The sequence below is a fragment of the Equus caballus genome, chromosome 1 (genome assembly GCF_041296265.1).
Source record: "Equus caballus isolate H_3958 breed thoroughbred chromosome 1, TB-T2T, whole genome shotgun sequence".
In the NCBI taxonomy this organism is placed as follows: Eukaryota; Metazoa; Chordata; class Mammalia; order Perissodactyla; family Equidae; genus Equus; species Equus caballus.
The window spans coordinates 171,329,650-171,349,801 of record NC_091684.1 but is presented as its reverse complement, the minus strand read 5'-3'; the positions used below and the strand labels follow the sequence as shown (position 1 = coordinate 171,349,801).

The 20,152-nt window shown below is 39.6% G+C and overlaps 2 protein-coding genes across 4 annotated transcripts in view; one reads left to right on the top strand and one right to left on the bottom strand.

Annotated features, from left to right (window-relative positions):
• The window catches only part of SUPT16H (SPT16 homolog, facilitates chromatin remodeling subunit), a 38,696-nt gene extending 24,002 nt beyond the window's left edge, over nt 1-14,694 (top strand). Inside the window, exons 11-26 of the mRNA XM_001505160.7 lie at nt 562-627; nt 737-832; nt 917-1,032; nt 1,122-1,275; nt 1,773-1,900; nt 2,434-2,569; nt 2,675-2,801; nt 3,058-3,176; nt 3,690-3,815; nt 4,151-4,263; nt 4,589-4,664; nt 5,079-5,248; nt 11,415-11,544; nt 12,447-12,576; nt 12,710-12,787; nt 13,374-14,694. Coding sequence (XP_001505210.1) covers nt 562-627; nt 737-832; nt 917-1,032; nt 1,122-1,275; nt 1,773-1,900; nt 2,434-2,569; nt 2,675-2,801; nt 3,058-3,176; nt 3,690-3,815; nt 4,151-4,263; nt 4,589-4,664; nt 5,079-5,248; nt 11,415-11,544; nt 12,447-12,576; nt 12,710-12,787; nt 13,374-13,519 — 1,911 coding nt within the window. The 3' untranslated portion in view covers nt 13,520-14,694. The remainder of the gene's footprint in view (nt 1-561; nt 628-736; nt 833-916; nt 1,033-1,121; nt 1,276-1,772; nt 1,901-2,433; nt 2,570-2,674; nt 2,802-3,057; nt 3,177-3,689; nt 3,816-4,150; nt 4,264-4,588; nt 4,665-5,078; nt 5,249-11,414; nt 11,545-12,446; nt 12,577-12,709; nt 12,788-13,373) is intronic.
• A 194-nt stretch (nt 14,695-14,888) lies between these two features.
• Nucleotides 14,889-20,152, bottom strand: part of RPGRIP1 (RPGR interacting protein 1) — a 38,421-nt gene continuing 33,157 nt past the window's right edge. For all 3 annotated transcript variants that reach the window (XM_070240382.1, XM_023621425.2, XM_070240371.1), the window contains 2 exons: nt 18,323-18,453; nt 14,889-15,080 (listed from right to left, as the gene is read on the bottom strand). In XM_070240382.1, coding sequence (XP_070096483.1) covers nt 14,965-15,080; nt 18,323-18,453 — 247 coding nt within the window. In that variant the 3' untranslated portion in view covers nt 14,889-14,964. The remainder of the gene's footprint in view (nt 15,081-18,322; nt 18,454-20,152) is intronic.

Here is a 20,152-nt window from a genome sequence, read left to right as displayed (position 1 = left end):
CTAATTTATTGAATCCTTACAATAACCCTATGAAGTAGATACTCTTATCCTCATGTGTACAGAAAAAGAAACTGAGGCACAGACAAGTTTAAGTAACTTACCAAATATCACATGGCTAGAAAGTGATTGCACAGGTTTCAAATCAAGCCAGTATTCTTAATCATTATCCCACTGTTGCTTCCCAAATTATACAGTCATACGCTGCATAACAACATTTTGGTAAACATCAGGTCGCATATACAACAGTGATCCCATAAGATTGGTACTAGATAGCCTAGTTGTGTAGTGGGCTAGACCTTCTAGGTTTGTCTAAGTACACTCCGTGATGTTCACACAATGACAAAATCACCTAACAGGCACATTTCTCAGAACATCCTCATCACTAAGCGACACAGTAGTTCCTAATGAGAAGTTGGGAGGATAAAAACTGTACTTATTCATTGCTAAAGATTTTCGTAGCCAGAAGGTTCAAAGCATCGCCCAGCTATATACTGGGTTAGAAAGTGAAAGTGTTTCATTTAAATGATCTTATAGATGTCTGGCTTCTCCCTTTTATTCTAGGATGGCCCAGCCACTGTTCTTACTTCTGTGAAGAAGAAAGTGAAGAATGTGGGGATTTTTCTAAAGGTAGGAATAAGATGAATGCGTGGTATACGAAGTCTGGTACAGTGAAGATAAACAATATTGGCTAAAAAAATTAAAACCTGAATTTCTGATTATGATTTTTCCCCCATAGAATGAAGATGAGGAAGAAGAGGAGGAGGAGAAAGACGAGGCTGAGGACCTGTTGGGAAGAGGTTCTCGGGCAGCATTACTTACAGAAAGAACACGAGTGAGTTTACTGTTTTTACTGCAGTGATCTTGTCTCTGTCATATGTGTCACATATTCTGATAACTTAGGTTTTCCCTTCTCTAGAATGAGATGACGGCGGAAGAGAAGCGAAGAGCTCATCAAAAAGAACTGGCAGCTCAGCTCAACGAGGAAGCAAAGAGGCGATTGACTGAACAGAAAGGAGAGCAGCAGATTCAGAAGTAAGAGTTTGCATGGAGCAGTGAGATTGTCTCAGGGTTCTGTGTGATTTGCAGAAATTTCTCAAAAAAATGTTTTATTCCCACTCCAGAGCTCGCAAATCTAATGTGTCATATAAAAACCCATCTTTGATGCCTAAGGAGCCACATATTCGGGAAATGAAGATCTATATTGATAAGAAATATGAGACCGTAATAATGCCTGTGTTTGGCATTGCGACACCTTTTCACATTGCCACAATCAAGGTATGAACATTGAATCAGCTTCCATTCAAACTATTTCTTAAAATATTAATTGTGCTTACCATGGATTGTTCTCTTTGCATCATCTCTCCCACTCTCTGCTCCTTCAGGCTCTACCTTCTCTCTTCACTGACTTCCCCCGCTCTCCCTTACCTCTTGCTATCATGCTCCTTCCTTTTCCAGTTTTTTATAGAAAGTTAAATGATGTAGTCTACAGACATAATTTGCCTGTCTTTCCTCGACCTGTATTTTTTAACCTGTAGTTGTACATATGGCAGAAGGTACTTGGCAAACAGTGATTCTTTTGGAAATAGACATTCGGTCATATAAAAAGATAAGCTAAAGTTAAGTTCATTAGATTCAGATGAAGGTTTACAGGCTAGGTTTAGCAGTCAACTTGTAACTCCTAACTTAATTTTAGCATCTCTGTAACGCCTCATCTTTGCCTGGAAAGAAACCTGATTGTTTATTTTTTTAATGCTTTTCCTTTCTTTGAACAGAATATAAGTATGTCTGTGGAAGGAGATTATACTTACTTGCGAATCAACTTTTATTGCCCAGGCAGTGCTCTGGGCAGGAATGAGGGCAACATCTTTCCTAACCCAGAGGCCACTTTTGTCAAAGAAATGTGAGTCCCCAGGATGACAACCATCCCCAGATCCCTGCTGGCTCAGTGGTACTCTCAGAAACATTTCATTCTCTGTCTGTATCCTCCCCATCTAGTGAATGGCAGAGGCTCCCTCAGTGACACTTGTTTAGGATCACCTCACAAGCTTTGTACTGTTTGGAGGATGGAACTGAGTGTAGAATCCTCATGAAAATACTTTATACTTACTACACATATTTTGCAGTAAAATATTAAGTAAATGTATGCCACATTGGAGTCTATTCCTTCATGATGTGGAAAGAGATAATTTGGGGAAGATATGCCAGATTTGAAAAATAAGTGTGATTGTCACATCCAATGGATTAGCCATTTATAACGTTCTCTGTTTAAGAGAAGAAAGGGAGATTTTTTTTCAGCTTTCTTGACATGGTCTCACCATTCAGTGGTACCGTTTTTCGTCAAAGATATTAAGCCAGTAATAAAATACAGTAATGAGTACAGGTTAACCTGGCCTGATAAAGAAACTTATATAAACATTTCTCCTTTTTCCGTAGTACATACCGAGCTTCAAATATGAAGGCACCTGGAGAACAGACAGTACCAGCCTTGAACCTTCAAAATGCTTTCCGAATTATAAAAGAAGTACAGAAGCGTTATAAGACTCGAGAAGCAGAAGAGAAAGAGAAGGAGGTGAGCCTGAACACAGACAAAGCCGCTTTGTGCCAAAATACATGTGTGGGTTTTGGGAACATGTAAAGACACATAAGGATTCACGTTAATTTTCATTCTGCTTAGGGCATTGTGAAACAAGACTCACTGGTGATCAATCTCAACCGGAGTAATCCCAAACTGAAAGATCTGTACATTCGCCCCAACATTGCCCAAAAGAGGATGCAAGGTTCACTGGAGGCCCATGTCAATGGTATGGATCATCTCTCATATGCCTGGGCTTTGTCTTCAGGGCACATTTGTAGGCATGACAGATCAGATAATATAGAATGACAGGGAAATGCTGCGAGGAATCTGCTTACATTGCTGTATGGCCAGGAGGAAAGCAAAGCTCTCTACAGTTGGCGTTTCTTCTGACCCTGTTCAGATCAGCCAGAAAAGATGCAGTGCCCTTTGGCCTAACCTAATGATGCTGCTTGGTACTTAGCTGCTTCCTTCTTTTCTGCCAGGTTTCCGTTTCACATCTGTTCGAGGAGACAAAGTGGATATTCTGTACAATAACATCAAACATGCTTTGTTCCAGCCCTGTGACGGAGAAATGATTATTGTCTTGCACTTTCACCTCAAGGTATGCCTTTCTACTTACTAGCTATGAGATCTTGAGCACGATCTTTCTGTCACCCTCTTTCCTTTAAAATGCTGATGGAAAATTTCACCTGTCACAAAAGGTCATTAAGAAGATAGAATAAAATAATGTGTATAAGGTCCACAATGCCCAATATCTAGAAGGTGCTAAGCATGTTTGTTCCTTTGGTATGATGTATAATGACCATCAAAACATAAGTCTTCTCCAAATTCCTGTTTCTGATAGAAAATTTTTGCTGTAGATACATTTTGTTACCAACATAATCTCCACAGTCCATTCTAACAAATAGGAGTACTGTTAAAAATTTATACTCTTTCCCATTCCCAAACATCATTATTTATGATGACACCAGGGATGGTTTAACTGTTTTTACATAAATGCAGTGGTTTCCAGCATAGATATTTTTATATTTTCATGTTTTTTTGTTGTATCTTGCCTCTGTCTCTTGCGTAGCCTAACTGTTCTGACTTCTTTTCTTGTTCTTTCTGCCCTCAGAATGCCATCATGTTTGGGAAGAAGCGGCATACAGATGTGCAGTTCTACACAGAAGTGGGAGAGATCACCACAGACTTGGGGAAACATCAGCATATGCATGACCGAGATGATCTCTACGCTGAGCAGGTCTGTGAAATTTAGTATTTTATTTGCAGGATAGTGAGGTGTAGGATGTGGTCCAAATTTGAGCTCAGTAATTGTTGTATTTTATAAACAACCCTTGAAACTGTGTGCAGAACAACTTATCTGCTGGGCTGGTGTAGTGCAGTGACTTACGAATCAGACTTAGGTTCAGACTCACCTTTGCAGTTAACGGCGTGATGACCTGTAATAATGTGTACACATTAGTATCATGGTTATGAGAAATAAGGACCCCAGAAGCGCTTCAGATTTTTTCAAGGGATGTACTATTGACAAGTAAAGTGATAGCTATAGTTAATTACTATTTTTTTCTTCTACAGATGGAACGAGAAATGAGACACAAACTGAAAACAGCATTTAAAAATTTCATTGAGAAAGTAGAGGCTCTAACTAAAGAGGAACTGGAGTTTGAAGTGCCTTTTAGGGACTTGGGGTAACATAGCTCATCTTCTTTTTGCCTTGAAGTTTCACTTCCCTTTTAGAAAAATTGGTTATTCCTTTAATAATAATTTAACATAACATATCATGTCCTTTTTCCTGTGACTGATAACCCGTGATCCATGCATTCCTTCTGGAAGATTTTTAAGAGTGAGGGTGAGTGGCCAAGACTGAGAGACTTCCTCTGGAAATGAGTCTCCAGCTAAGGACGCTGGAGTTGTGTGTGAAATGAGAAAAGGAAAGAAGTTCATTGTGGCAGCCGTAGTTTCTCTTGCCATGAGCCCAGTCTCACGTGAGTTTCTTTTCTTTTTCTCTTTCAGATTTAATGGCGCTCCCTATAGGAGTACCTGCCTTCTTCAGCCCACTAGTAGTGCGCTGGTAAATGCTACAGAATGGGTGAGTATTTCTTACCTCCTTTTAGTGAGAAAATTATTAGAGAAAAGCAAGCAAGAGGGTGGGTGTTTTGAAAATTAGATCCTTATTATTTCTTATGATTTTCATTTTTGGTATTTACTTATTTTAGACATAAAACTTACTGAACAAATGATTACTAAAAGGCCTCTTTAAATAGTATTTTTAGTAGTTTCTTCACATGGTTTCCATAAATTTATTCTTGAGGGAAGATTTTGATCTTGCAGATCCTTTTACTGGGGCTCCTTAGTATCTTACACTGCTTTTAGTCTTTTTTAAAAAAAAGGCACAACAGTTTAGTTATCCTTTGCACAGTGATTTAGATTCTGAAAGTATTTGAAAATGCTAGTGCTTTGGGGGAAGTATTTATGTGATAATGATCTCGTTCCTCCCTGACAGCCACCTTTTGTGGTGACTTTGGATGAAGTGGAGCTGATTCACTTTGAGCGGGTCCAGTTTCACCTGAAGAACTTTGATATGGTAATCGTCTACAAGGACTACAGCAAGAAAGTGACAATGATCAACGCCATTCCTGTAGCCTCTCTTGACCCCATCAAGGAATGGTTGAAGTAAGTAAATCTGCCAGCAGTCTCCCATTTACCCCATGAACCCAAATTATAAAATATAAGTGTACATAAAAAATGTTGTGTTGTACATAAAAAATCTGCTGATGTTCTTAAGGTGAGACTGCCTTTGGGTTGAATTATAGGCCAGGACTTCAAAATTTGGGATCTGTTAGATGGAAAGCTGCTCACTTTTTCTTGAACACCCAACACTAGTTTATGGATACTTAGGCAGGGAAAATCATTGTCTGAGATCTTTTTTGACTCTATTTGATTTATGCATAAAAGATATATATACACATGTGTAATACCATTTACAAAAAGTGGGACATATTTCTTACTTTTCCTCTCTTTACTGAAAGATGAGAGAGAATTTTTTTTTTTATTTTAGCCTTTGATGTCCATATACTCACACTTGAGCTTAAAAGATTTTTCTCATGGAAGCACCAGAATTCCAATAAACCAGGGAGATGTTACTCCCTGGGTAAAGGGTGAGGCTTGGGTAGCTAGGAGTGGAGTATAGTTTGCTCTGCCCCTCCCCTCCATTATCAGAGCAGGGGTGGTGCTATAAATGTAAATCGCCTCTTAAGAAATGGGTTGAGAGCTTAGAAATAAACTGAGAAAAATACGAATTTGTTTCCACAATGATTTTCCTAAGAAACATGTATAGTAGGTGATATAGGATCACAGATATTATGTATAAATGTATATGACTTTTTAAAATTAGCTTTATTGAGGTGCAATTTACATGTAATAAAATTTGCCAATTTAAGTATATGATTTGATGAGTTCTAACATTTATACAGTGCTGTATCTACCATCATAATCAAGATATAGAATATTTGCTTCACTCCTAAAAGTTCCTCATACCACTTTATAGTCAGTCCCCTCATCCCCATCCCTGCTTTCTGTCATTTTGCTTCTTCTAGAATTTTATATAAATGGAACCATACAGTATGTATCTTTTGTATCTTGCATCTTTCACTTAGCATAATGCTTTTGGAATTTTTCAAAGTTGTTCTGTGCATCAGTATTAAATTCCTTTTTATTACTGAGGAGTATTCCACTGTGTGAATATTCCATTCCCATTTACCAGTTAATAGACATTTGGGTTGTTTCTATTTGGGGTCTATTTGGGGTCTATTACGAATAGCTGCTATAAACATTACATACAAGTCTTTGTATGGACATATGTTTCCATTTCTCTTGGGTAAATGACCTGAGAGAGGGATTGCTGGGTCATATGGTTACCTTTATAAGAAACTACCAAATCATCTTCCAGAGTGGCTGGAAAACCTGCAATATGTGGGAGTTGTAGTTGCTCTACATTCTCACCAGCACTTGGTGTTGTCAGTCTTTTCAATATTAGGCATTACACTGGGTATGTAGTGCCATCTCATTGTGGTTTCAGTTTGCATTTCTGTAGTGGCTAATGATGTTGAGCAGGTTTTCATATGCTTATGTGTCATTCTGTACCTTTGATGAAATGTCTGCATATTTTTTCCCCATGTTAAAAATCTGTTACTGAGTTGTAAGAATTCTTTAGGCTAGGTACAAGTCCTTCAAATATATTTTGAAAGTTTTGCATATATTTTCTTCCAGTAGTTTCTTGGCCTTTTCATTTTCTTAAGTGTCTCTCAAATTCCCAAGGTGTAAAATTTTCATGAAATCTATTTGGTCAACTTTTTCTTTTGTAATTTGTGCTTTTTATGTTTTATCTAATAAATTTTCCCTAATCCAAGGCCATAAAATTTTTCTGTTTTCTTCCAGTGTAGCTTAGGTCTTCTATTTAATTCGTGATCCATTTTGAGTTAATTTCTTACTGTGGTGTAAGGGTCAAGTTTCATACATTGCATATACATAGCCAATTATTCTCACATCAGTTGTTGAAAAGATTATCCCTTACCCATTGAATATCTTGGCATCTTTGTCAAAAAAAAAAATCAATTGGCCATGTAGGAGAGAGTCTATTTCTGGACTATATTTTGTCCCATTGCTCTGTGTGTGTCCTTACACTGACACCATTCTGTCTTGTTTATCGTAGCTTTATAGTAAGTCTTGAAATCAGGTAGTATAAGTCCTCCAATTTTGTTTCTTTTCAAAGTTAGTTATTGTTTTGGCTATTCTATATAAATTGTAGAATCAGCTTGAGTCTGTCAACAAACGGGTCTATTTCATCTAAGTTATCAAGTTTGGTAACTGTATAGTCTATAATGATATCCCCTTTCATTCCTCATATTGATAATTTATTTCCTATTTTTGTTGGTCATTCTGGCTAAAGATTTATCAATTTTATTTTCATCATTATGAAATGTCCTTACTTATTCCTGTTAATATTCCTTGTTTTGAAGTCTACTTGGTGTGGTATTACTATAGACTTCTAGCTTTATTTGAGTTAGTGCCTGCATGGTGTCTTTTCTTCTGTTCTTTTACTTCTTTTTAGATTGGCACCTGAGCTAACATCTGTTCCCAATCTTTTCTTCTTCTTCTGCCCAGAGCCCCCCCAGTACATGGTTGTATATTCTAGTTGTGGGTCCTTCTGGTTCTGCTATGTGGGACACCACCTCAGCACGGCTTGATGAGAAGCACTAGGACTGCGCCCAGGATCTGAACTAGTGAAACCCTGAGCCACTGAAGCCGAGTGCGTGATCTCAGCCACTCGGCCAGAGGGCCAGCCCCCTGTCCTTTTACTTTTAACTTACATTACTTTCTATTTAAAGTGGCTTACTTGGAGACAGCATAGCATATATTTGGGTCTTGTTTTTTTTAATCCATTCTGAGAATGTCTACCTTTTAATTGGATTGCTGAAAACAGACCATTTACATTTAATGTAATTATCAGTATAGTTGGGTTTAAACCTGCCATTTTGCTATTTGTTTTCCCATCTGTCTTTGTTTCTTTTCTCCTCTTTTTATGCCTTCTTTTGGATTAATTTTATGATTCTATATTATCTTCATAGTTGGCTGGTGACTACGCCTTTGTTTTACTTTTGTAGTGATTGCTCTAAGGCTTACAAAGACCTCTTACACAGTCTGCGTTCAGATAACGTACCACTACGTTGAAAGGTTCTTATGCTTTCATTTCCCTTCTTCTGTCCTTTCTGCTATTACTGTCATACGTTTTACATCTAATATACTATGAATTCCACAATTTATTGTCATTATTTTAGCTTCAAAACAGTTATCTTTTAATTTACAAAATGAGGGGAGAAAGTCTTTCATATTTGCTCACATATCTACCATTCTTGGTGCTCTTCATTCCATTGTGTAGTTCCAGCCTTCTCTTGGCTCGAATTGTCCTTTGCCTCATAAACCTCTTTAGTACTTAAGGTGCAGGGGTTTTTGGTGACAAATTCTCTCAGCTTTTTTCTTGAAAGCATTTCACTTGGATTTCAGAAAGATGTTTTTGGTGGACATAAAATTTTGAGTTGACAGCCTTTTCTTTGAATACTTAAAAGATGTTGCTCCATTGTCTTCCAGCTTGCTGGGTTTCTGATGAGCTGTTTACTGTCATTCTTTCTTCCTCTGTACAGATTATTTTTTTTCCTCAGGTTGCTTTAAGATTTCCTATTTAGGGGCCAGCCTGGTGTGCACGTTCCACTTCGGCGGCCCAGGGTTCATGGGTTCGGGTCCCCGGTACGGACATGGCACCACTTGGCATGCAATGCTGTAGTAGGCATCTCACATATAAAGTGGAGGAAGATGGGCACGGATGTTAGCTCAGGGCCAGTCTTCCTCAGAAAAAAGAGGAGGATTGGCAGCAGTTAGGCTCAGGACTAATCTTCCTCAAAAAAAAAATTTCCTATTTAGCACTGGTTTTCAGCAATTTGATTATTAGGTACTTTAATGTGGTTCTCTTTATGATTATTCTGCTTGGTGTGCATTGAGCTTCTTAGATCTATGGGGTTTATAGTTTTCATCACATTTTGAAATATTTGGCCGCCATTCTTCAAATATTTTTGCTCTTTCCTCAGTCCCCTTCTTTTTTGAAGACTGATTACACAAATTTTATTTCTTCATTTCTCTTCATCAAGTTTCCTTTTTCCTTCTTGAACATATAGAGCATATTTATAATAGTTTTTTTAGGGCCAGCCTGGTAGCACAGCAGTTGAGTTTGCAGTTTTGCTTCGGCGGCCCAGGGTTTGCCGGTTTGGATCCCGGGTGCAGACCCACACACCACTTGTCAAGCCATGCTGTGGTAGGCATCCCACATATAAAGTAGAGGAGGATGGGCATGGTTATTAGCTTAGGGCCAGTCTTCTTCAGCAAAAAAGAGGAGGATTGGTGGCAGATGTTAGCTCAGGGCTACTCCTCCCTTAAAAAAAAAATAAATAGCTTTTTTAATGTCATTGTTTGCTATTTCATCCACCATCTTGCATTTTCTGGATCTATTTCTATTGGTTGACTTTTCTCCTGCTTCTTTGCATGCCTAACAATTTGTGATTGGTTGCCAAACATTGTGACTCCACATTTTGAGGTGCTAGGTTTTGTTCTTTTAATTTATTTAGGTTCTGTTCCAGGATACAGTTAAGTTACTTGGATTCTGTTTGATCTTCCAAGACTTGTTGTCCACTGTCCCTGGTGCTTGTTCAGAACAGCCATTAGTCCAGGGCTAATTGGCCCCGCTGCTGAGACAGTACTCTTCTAAGGACTCTACTTGATTCCCTATGTGTTACTACATCTTTCCACTGAAGCTGGTGGGAACAGGAATTATTTACAGTTCCGTGTGAGACCTGGGAATTGTCTGGCTTACTACTTTCCAGTGCATCTTTGCCCGGTTCTAGTTAGTTCCCTCTCATGCGTGTGCAAATCAGTCCTTCAGCCAAAAACTTGAGGGGATCCCTTTGCAAATCTTCAGAGCTTTCTCTCTATCACTCTATCCTTCAGTGCTCTGCCCCACAAATTCTAACTGTCTCATCCTCCCAAATCCTACTCTCTCTCTCAACTCCAAAAGACTACCAGGTTCTGGTTGGGTTCTCTCTCCCTCCATAGCAGCCTGGCAACTGCCCCTAGGCAGAAAACTGGAGCAGTTAAAAAACAAAACCTTGGCACCAGCCCAGTAGCATTGTGGTTAAGGTGGCATAGTGGTTAAGTTCACATGCTCCACTTCAGCAGCCCAGGGTTCACAGGTTCAGATCCTGGGCACAGACCTAGCACCTCTTACCAAGCCACACTGTGGTGGCATCCCACATAAAATAGAGAAAGGTTGCCACAGATGTTAGCTCAGTGACAATCTTCCTCATTAAAAAAAAAAAACTAAAAAACACATCTTGTTTGTTTCCTTTTCTCAGGGATTGTAGTCTTATGCTTTTCTTCCAGTGTTTGAAAACTGTTGTTTCTTATTTTGTTTGGTTTTCTTGTTAAAGGTGGAAAGGTAAATCTGGTCTTTGTTCCTCCATCAGGGCTAGAAGTTGTTTCAGTGTAGTGTCTCTAATGGATTTATGCCAGTGGTTCTCAGGCAGCTTTTATGCTGAAGGTTTCTTGTGATCCTTGCTATTGTCATTTCTTTGGTTTTCTTTTCTTTCTCACCCACTTTAATTGATTCAGCTCTCCCCAACAGAAGTGGATAAGACAAAGTCATTTGAGCATCTTCTTCATATAGGGCACTTTAGATAATAAAAGAAAAATTCCTCCCTGCATTCAAATAGATCTTGAATCCAATAAACAAGACATGGGAAAGCAATGGAGGGTTGAGGAGGGAAAGGTAGGGCCAAGGAAGATTGTCATTATGTCCTAATTGCAGTAAAACCAACGATCAGAGCTTGAAAAACAAGAATCACAGAAGTGGTTACAATTTGAGACCTGCATGCAAATAAGAGTGGAGTCAGAGAGGGGAAAGCATGGATGAGTAGGAGGGAAGTCTAAATGAGGAACGGGGAAATTGGTGCTTAAGGAAGAAAATAGAAAAGAGGGAGAGGATGAGCTCAGATTTCCTTGGTTGAGAGACAAAGCTTGCCTCAGCTGGAATGCTGCTCTGTCGAGGGCTAGTGCTCTGGGAGACCAAATGTCAGCCATTGAGCATGTTCTGGTGGCCCAGTGCAAAGAATACGTGCTCCCATACATTTAAGAAAAGGTTACGTGCTCTTCAGAGATGTTAATGACAAAGATGACACAGGACATTATCAGAAAATACAGAAGATTGATTTTGACTTTGTAATGTTATTTCTCTTAGTTCCTGTGACCTGAAGTACACAGAAGGAGTACAGTCTCTCAACTGGACTAAAATCATGAAGACCATTGTTGATGACCCTGAGGGCTTCTTCGAACAAGGTGGCTGGTCTTTCCTGGAGCCTGAGGGTGAGGTGCGTGAGTGTGGGGTTTCTTTTCTGGTACATAGTGTTGCCCATTATCATTTGTGCACTTGGGAGAGTGCCATATTAAGGGACCAGACCAAATGGGAGAAGCTCTGAAGACATCTTGATATTATTGTTTTCTGGATTAGTTATACAGGTAAATGATAAATTAACTGGGCATTATTAAGCCACTGACAAGATTTCTTGAAATTACAAAAACTGTTCTTTCAATGAATTTCTTAGTATTTGGAAAAAATTCTCCAGGGAATTTTGCAGTAATTGTTTTCTAAAAGATGGTCCTCCCACCTCTGCACAATACATTGTGGGTTTTTTATTTTTGTAAATTTTTTTTGTACAATGCATTGTTCTCAAGAGTATTTCTGTTGTTAATTTTCCTGTATAAGGCAGGATGAAGTGAATCTTTAAGAAATATGAATTAGGGTCGGCCCGGTGGTGTAGTGGTTAAATTTGTGTGCTCCGCTTCGCAGCACCAGGGTTCGCCAGTTCGGATCCTGGGCCTGACCTATGCACCACTTATCGAGCCATGCTGTGGCAGGTGTCCCACATATAAAATAGAGGAAGATGGGCACAGATGTTAGCTCAGGGCCAATCTTCCTCAGCAAAAAAGAGGAGGATTGGCAGTGGATGTTAGCTGAGGGCTAATCTTCCTCAAAAAAAAGAAATATGAATTAAATATTTAGGGTATCTAATAATTACACCTTAATGGGAATCTTAAATAAGTCATTTCATTTCTTGGTTATTCAGGGTTTTGGGGTTTTGTTTTGTTTTCTTTTTTCGTGTAAAATAGAAATAATGCTGGTGTGCTGAGGTGAATTAATTCATTAAGTTAATAAAGTGAATATTTAAAAAAAAAAAAACAGTAAATAGTATTATGCTCTCTAACTCACCAGGGAAGTGATGCCGAGGAGGGAGATTCAGAGTCTGAAATCGAAGATGAGACTTTTAATCCTTCAGAGGATGACTATGAAGAGGAAGAGGAGGATAGTGATGAAGATTATTCATCAGAAGCTGAAGAATCAGGTTAGCCTTTTAGGGAAAAGTTTTCATGGCTTCCTAACCTAATGTTATTTCTGGAAATGTCTTTCTTGGAAAGAATTTTGTCATTTCATTCCATTCCTCTCTAATGACTAATGCTTAATCAATTTTATTCCAGACTATTCCAAGGAATCATTGGGCAGTGAAGAAGAAAGTGGAAAGGATTGGGATGAACTGGAGGAAGAAGCTCGAAAAGGTAAATTTTTTGTTGTTTTGTTTTATTTTATCTTTTGAGAGGCACAAATTTCAACATTTTGAGATATTAGTAGCCTAATAAGAATAAGAAAAGAATACTATGAAAGTGACATGGAGCCACAGGTACAATTTCATTGACCAAAGGAGAAAAACAGGTCTGGAATGTTCCTATACTCTCCAGGTGGCATGGCTGCCTAACTGGATGCTATTTTCATCTGCTCAAGCCCCCAGTGGGCCCATAGCCATGACAGCCACGTAGTCTAGTAAGGCTCCAGAATTAGGCTATTCTTTTTCCAGGTCTAAGGCCTGTATTATCTACTGTATGCCGAGCATTGTCATAGGTACTTTGCATAGATCACCTTTTTTAATCCAAAACCAGTTTTCCATTTTATAAATAAATAAACCCAGGCTCAGAAAGGTTAAGTACTTGCCAAAGATCACACACACAACTAGTAAGTGATTAAGTAAAGATTAAAATTTTGTCTGACTCCGAAGTATATTCTCTGTACTATTTCATGCTATCCAGTAGTAGTAGGTACCTAACGCTAACCTATAGGTAACTAGTAATGCCTCTTTCTTCTATTTAGCGGACCGTGAAAGTCGTTATGAGGAAGAAGAAGAACAGAGTCGAAGTATGAGCCGGAAGAGGAAGGCATCTGTGCACAGTTCAGGCCGTGGCTCTAACCGTGGTTCCAGACACAGCTCTGCGCCCCCCAAGAAAAAGAGGAAGTAACTTCTGAACTTTGGCTCTCAGCTCCATTCTTCTTCCAGCCAACCCCTGAAAATTTTACATGACATAGAAACTGTATTTTTCCTTTTTTTCTTTTGAAGTTTGGCCATTTGTGTTGATGGGTTTAGGGGCCATTTGTGTGGACCAATCTCCTCGGGGAATTCCAGGCCCACCAGGACACGCGCCAACGGCCCCATCCAGATGGCAAGGGAGGCGGTGTTCTTGAAGAAGGGCAGAGGCTTCCGCTGTTGATAAATATTGTTTCATTCCTCTCTCTTCCTGTCACCTTCTGCCAGGACATCAGTGGCTTCTGACATCTTATTCTTTGATGTCTCAAAGCTATATTTCCAAGACATTGGTACGAGGTGACCCTTAACTACCTGTACCATGGTTCTTGACCAGCAGGTTCGAGCCTCCATCCTGCCCTACTGCCATGACCTTCCTCACATCTCTTTAAGTCCCATCTTTGCAGTACTCAAGAAAAGGTTCTTGGAATTTGCTAATGGTTTGATAAGCCATACAGCTTGAGCTAGTTGAGGCAGATCGGGCTGGTTACCTCCGTCTGAGTTTTCCTGCTTTGTTGCCTCATGCAGATGCTGAGGTATTTCTGCTGCCTTTGAAGACATAAGAAGCAGTGACACTCCCTGGCTTGGTTTTATCCTCCTTAAAAATGCACACATGGTACAATGGTAGAAGCAAAATTACCACTGTTTCTTTTCTGGTATATCTGAGGAAGAATGGCTATGCCTCGTCTACTGCTTCTAGTGTAATCTAGAAGGAGGCTCAAAGGAGTCAACACTTAGATCTGGAAGGGGCAAGTCATGCCTTGGGCCTAGAATACCCTGATGAGAAGAGAAGAGGAAGGGAGGCCACATCTACGGCACAGCCTCTCGTCACTGCTGCTCCTTATTTTTACTTGTCTTGCATTGTTCTGTATTTATCACAGTTTCTGTTGAACAGCTTTTTAAGTATTCGGGGAGTTTATCTTGCCACCCTCCCCCTCCTGGTTCTCTGCACCCACCTGTCCCCCTGCAGTTCCTTCTGTGTTCTGTGACTTTAAGAGAAGGGGGGGAGGGGTCTCGGATTTTGTTTGTTTGTTTTTTTCTCCTTAGCAGTAGGACTTGATATTTTCAATTTTGGAAGAACTAAAAGATAAATAAACTGTGGGTTTTTTTGTTGTTGTTTTGTTTTTGTAAATTCACCTTTGGTGACAGTCTTGTGCAGTTCCTGAAAGCAAGCCTGCTTCTCGCCTGGTAACTCGCAAAGGCATTAGAATAATGCCTTTACCCAGCTAGGATCACAAAAATAAACTTTCATCATTCTGAACTTACATCATTAGGTTGAGAGATACTAGACATCACAGTAAACCGAATTTATGGTATAGCAAGTTACTTTATAAGAGACTTTTTACTATGGTTCCCTCAGAGTTTGGAATGGAATAGCACTTGTTACGTCATGAAAAAATCTTCAGTCATCTCCTTGTAAATAGCATGGAGGGCAGCAGCAGCTTGAAGGGACACCTTCAGCCTTCCTATTGGGGTAGCCCGATCTTCAGGGCTAACAACTGTGGGAAAAGGAAAAAGAAACGTGTCAGGCAGCAGCATCGCTGAATTAAACACTTAAATACTTGGTCTTTCTTTGCCATGTTAGGTGCTGGGGAGACTAAAGTGAAGTTACTACCTTATCTCCTAGGGGGACTCGGTCTAGTGGAAGAGAGAGGAAAGCACAGTCGTTACAGTACAGTATGGTGGATGCTGTGAGGAAAACTCGAGGTGCTTTGGGAACACACAGAAGAGGCACCTAACCTGGAATGGAGGAATTGGAAAAGGCTTGCTGGGGAAAACCCCTGAGCTAAGTCTTAAAAAACCAAAAGATGTTTAAAGCATGAGCCAAGACATGAGAACATGACAAGTTTGGAAAACTGCAAGGAGTGGCAGAAATGAAGCCGTTCGCACTGGTCGGATCCTAAGGGCCTTGTCTGTCTCTAAGGAATGTGAAGGTATTAGAAGTGAGGGATTTTATTTGGGTTCTAGAAAAATGACTCCAGTATTTAGAAAATATATTCAAAGGGGGCACAAGTAGATCAGGGGGTGCAGTGATGAGGCTACCGCAGTAATTCAGGAGCAAAACGAAGGGATAGGAAGTAAAACAGTGCGGGGCAGAGGTGGGGAAAGGTTCCTAACATCCAAGAGGTAAAACTAATAGGATTTTGTGATTGAATGTTGAGAGTGAGAAGAAGGTTGGAATCAAGAATGACCATTCTAATTTGGGTAACAAGCTAGCTGGTGGGTAAGAAGGAATACAGTATGAAGTTGTAGTCGGAGGGAGTTTGAGGTACTAAGGGAACATAGAAGTGGTGACTAATAGTCTACTGTAAGTCTAGATTATATTAAAAACCCAGCCTGGAAACCTAGATTTGAGATCATTTCCCGGTTATAATTAAAACTCTGGGAGTGGATGCAAACACCCAGGGAAAGGATATGGAGAGAAAAGGCCGAGAATTGAATGAGAGAATCCAACATTCAAAGGAATATACCCAGGAAGAAGAACCTGCACAGGAAACAAGGAGCCCCCAGAGAGTGAGATGGAAAGTCAAAATGGCCTAAAAACCAAGTGAGAACAGTTTTAAAAGGAGAATGAGGGATGACGATAGAGGTTTAGAAAGGTCAAGTAGGACGAGTAAGAAAACCAACTGGATTTGACAGTTAGGAATATTGGTAAGAACAGAGTCACTGAAGGCCTTGGATGGAAACTTGGTCGTAATTGAAGACTATAGGAGGTGCCGAGCTAGCACTGTGCACTGACCGACCGTTCAGTAAATGTTTCAAGGAGCTGAGTTCTGAAATGACAAGACAGAAGGTAGCTGCAGGTCTAGAGAGCAGAGCTTTGTTTTTAAAATCAGATTGACATGATTAAAGCCTGAGTGGAAGGGAGACCATAATAAGGAAATTATGTTTTTCTTTTGATGATTAAAATATCAAAATAAAAATAGAGAAACATTCATTTGCTTAGGGATTTTGAGATCATTAGAATGAGGCTTAAGGGGATTTTCCTTATGTACAAAGGGCGTGGAGGTCAGGAGCAGCATGGCATGTTTAGGGGATGTGGACAGGAGTGAGAGTTGGAAAACAGCTGGCAGAAATGTCACTTGCCACGCACCAAGCCCTGTCCTAAGCACTTAATCTTCCCCTAGTCTTCATCTAAGCACCCCTTAATCCTCATGGCACCCCGGTGACGTAGGAACTGCTATTACATTTTACAGTTGAGGAAAGAGGCACAGAGAGGTTAAATACCTTGCCCACTATCACAGTTGAGAAGGTACTAGAGGAATATAATGAAGAATCTTGTCCACCAGCTAAAGTTTAAACTTTGTCACACTTGGTCTAAAGAGTCTATTCCTCAAAAAACTTTTTTTTTTTTTGGTGAGGAAGATTCGCTCTGAGCTAACATCTGTGCCTGTCTTCCTCTAGTTTATATGTGAGTTGCTACCACAGCATGGCTTGACAAGTGGTATAGGTCCGCACCCAGGATCTGAACCTCAAACCCAGGCCACCAAAGCAGACTGCGCCAGACTTAATGACTGTGCCATGGGGCCAGCCTCTCAAAAGTTAAACAATTTAAAACACTAAAATTTAAACACTAAAATTTAAACAGTAAAAACAATTATATACTGGGGGCCAGCCTGGTGGTGTAGTGTAGCAGTTAAGTTCATGCACTCTGCTTTGGCAGCCAAGGGTTTGCCAGTTTGGATCCCAGGCACAGATCTACGTACTGCTTATCAAGCCATGCTGTGGTAGGCATCCCACATATGAAGTAGAGGAAGATGGACACAAATGTTAGCTCAGGGCAAGTCTTCCTCAGCGAAAAAAGGAGGATTGGTGGCAGATGTTAGCTCAGTGCTAATCTTCCTCAAAAAAAAAATATATATATCATCACATAGATATGTACATAAAACAAGTTCCACAAAATATTTATGTGCAATGTACTCTTGACATTTTCTACAGTTTTGGTTTATTTGGTTTTTTTCAAATTCTGGTTGTGACTTGCTAATTTAATTTCACCATCCAGTCATGGGTCATGACTGGAAGTTTGAAAAACATTGGTCTAACGGATAATCTTAAGTGCCCACTACAGCCTGGCAGATAAGGTAAATGTGTGAAGTCCCAGGTGGGTAAGGTAATAGGGAGCAGTGAGGACTGGACAGAGCAGGCCTACCTAAAGCCGGTGAAATGCAAATATTTTTAAAACAGCAAACAGTCTGTAAATGGAATTAAGAAGGATGTGGTGATCAAATTTATTGTATAAAAACCAGTGGCATGGTTTAGAAAACCATTACAGTTGTGGGGATGTGGTCAAGATACTTCTGAATGGATAAGACTTGGTAACCAATGGATGTGAGGAAAGAGGAGAGCTGGTGTCTAGTTCAGAGACGGGATGCATAATCGCTAAAAGAGGAGAATTAGCTGCCTTTAGAAACGTTACATGCCTAAGAGAGGGCAGGAATTCTGATGTTTAAATTTGATTGAAATTAAAAGAACTTGTCTTTTTAAAAATTCCCTACCTCAAACATTGGAGGTTCATAATAGATGCTAGTTGTCATGGGGTATGTGGGCTAAAATATACAACTGATTACTTTCATGCTTGATCTAGAAATAAGTACAGCTACAGGGATTTCAATTCAGTTTCTGTCTCATCAACTCTGCAGTGGTAATTAAGTACTGAATATAAAACAGGAAAAGCATTCAGTGTTAGGATGATTTCCTTAGAAATAAGAGGGACAGAGAAGCACAAAGGTTGGTTACTCACTGTCTAGCTCTTGCTCTGGAATGTCTCTTCCTGATTCCATGATCTGCCACAGCTCCAGATATGCATATCCTACTTCTTGACATTCATTCTTTTCCTCATCCATGGGATCACTAACCACCGTAAACTTTAAACTAGAGGGAAAAAAGCCCATTTAACTCAGCACTGCTGATACCCTTAGGTTTCAAAAATAAAATAAGGATAAAAGTAATCACAAATTATACAATGTCTTCCCTGAATCACTTATCCCTCACCTCCATTTACAAGACGACAACAGCAAAAGAGAAGGAATCAGAATAAAGTAACAACAGGCCTTGAGAAGAGGGAATTAAAACTCGAGATAATGTAGCTGGTTAAGTAATCTTAACAACAGTTACAGTTCCTTGTAAGATGGTTTACAATTGTTAAATGTTTTTATTTTTATTGGCACCTGAGCTAACATCTGTTGCCAACCTTTTTTTTTTCCTCTTCTCCGCAAAGCCCCCCAGTACATAGTTGTATATTCTAGCTGTAGTTCCTTCTAGTTCTGCTACGTGGGACGCCACCTCAGCATGGCTTGATAGTGGTGCTAGGTCCGCGCCCAGGATCTGAACTGGCAAAACCTGGGCTGCTGAAGAAGAGTACACGAACTTAATCACTCTGCCACAGGGCTGGCCCCATGGTTTACAGTTTTGATGAAAGGTTTGATATGGACACAAAACCAAGCTGTTGCACAAAAACTAAGATTATAGGAGAAGTTAGAAGAAAAGGTTTTAAATTTCTGAAGAAAAGAAAAGTTGGGTACCAAGCCTGAGCAGAATAAAGGGAACAGAAGCAATACAGAATTGCAAAACAAATATAAAAAGTGTATTCCTTAGAGTTGTTCTAAGTCTTGAAAGATGATGCTGTACAGGACACAGAAGAGTGCCTCACAAGCAGTGAGCATCAACAGCAATTATGATCTTGACTTAGCTTAGAAAGCACGATACTGAATTCCAGAAACTGGTACCTATTACATTTTTTGAGATAAAATTCACATAAGTTCACTATTTTAACCACTTTAAACTGTACAATTCAGTGTTTTTATTATAATCGCAATGTTGTGCGGCCATTACCACTATCTAATTCCAAATCACGTTCCTCACCCCAAAAAAGAAATCCTATACCCAGTAAGCAGTCACTCCCCGTTCTCCTCTTCCTCAGCTCCTGGTGACCAATTTACTTTCTGCCTCTCTGGATTAACCTATTCTGGACATTTCATAATCCTATTAATTTTTTAAAAGCAAATATTGGTGGCTAATAGTGCAAAGGGAGCAAGAATAGGACTAAATATTCAAGTTCTTAAAATCACAGCTAAACACAATTAAGATGAAAAGAAGAAATTCTGAAAGGGATACATTCTTAGCCCATTAAGCACTATTCATTTGTGATTATGTCTCTCCATCATTACTGAGAACTTCAACAATGCAAAGGGATAATGCTGACACACACACAATTTTCCCAGAAAGGGATGGTAACTAGCGTTGCTAGTTTGCTGGGCACAATATCCAGTGCTGTAGGTAAATTATGTTATTTCAACTTTATCCTCACGGGAGCCTTCAAGTTAAATAATATCTCAAAGATCAAAGAGCTGGTTGTGGAAGAGTCAGGATTCAAAACAAGGCCCGTGTGATCACAGAGCTGATGTTCTGTCCTCCGTACCAGAGTGGCAAAAAGAAAGTCAAACGCAAAATCCATGGAAAGCTAAAGTTGAGTTAAAGGTTACAAAAAGAAAAGAAAGGAAAAAGATTACCACTTTTTTCTGTTTGCGAATCAAGGAAGAGAGGGTACTGTGACTGCTGGGAGAAAAAAAAG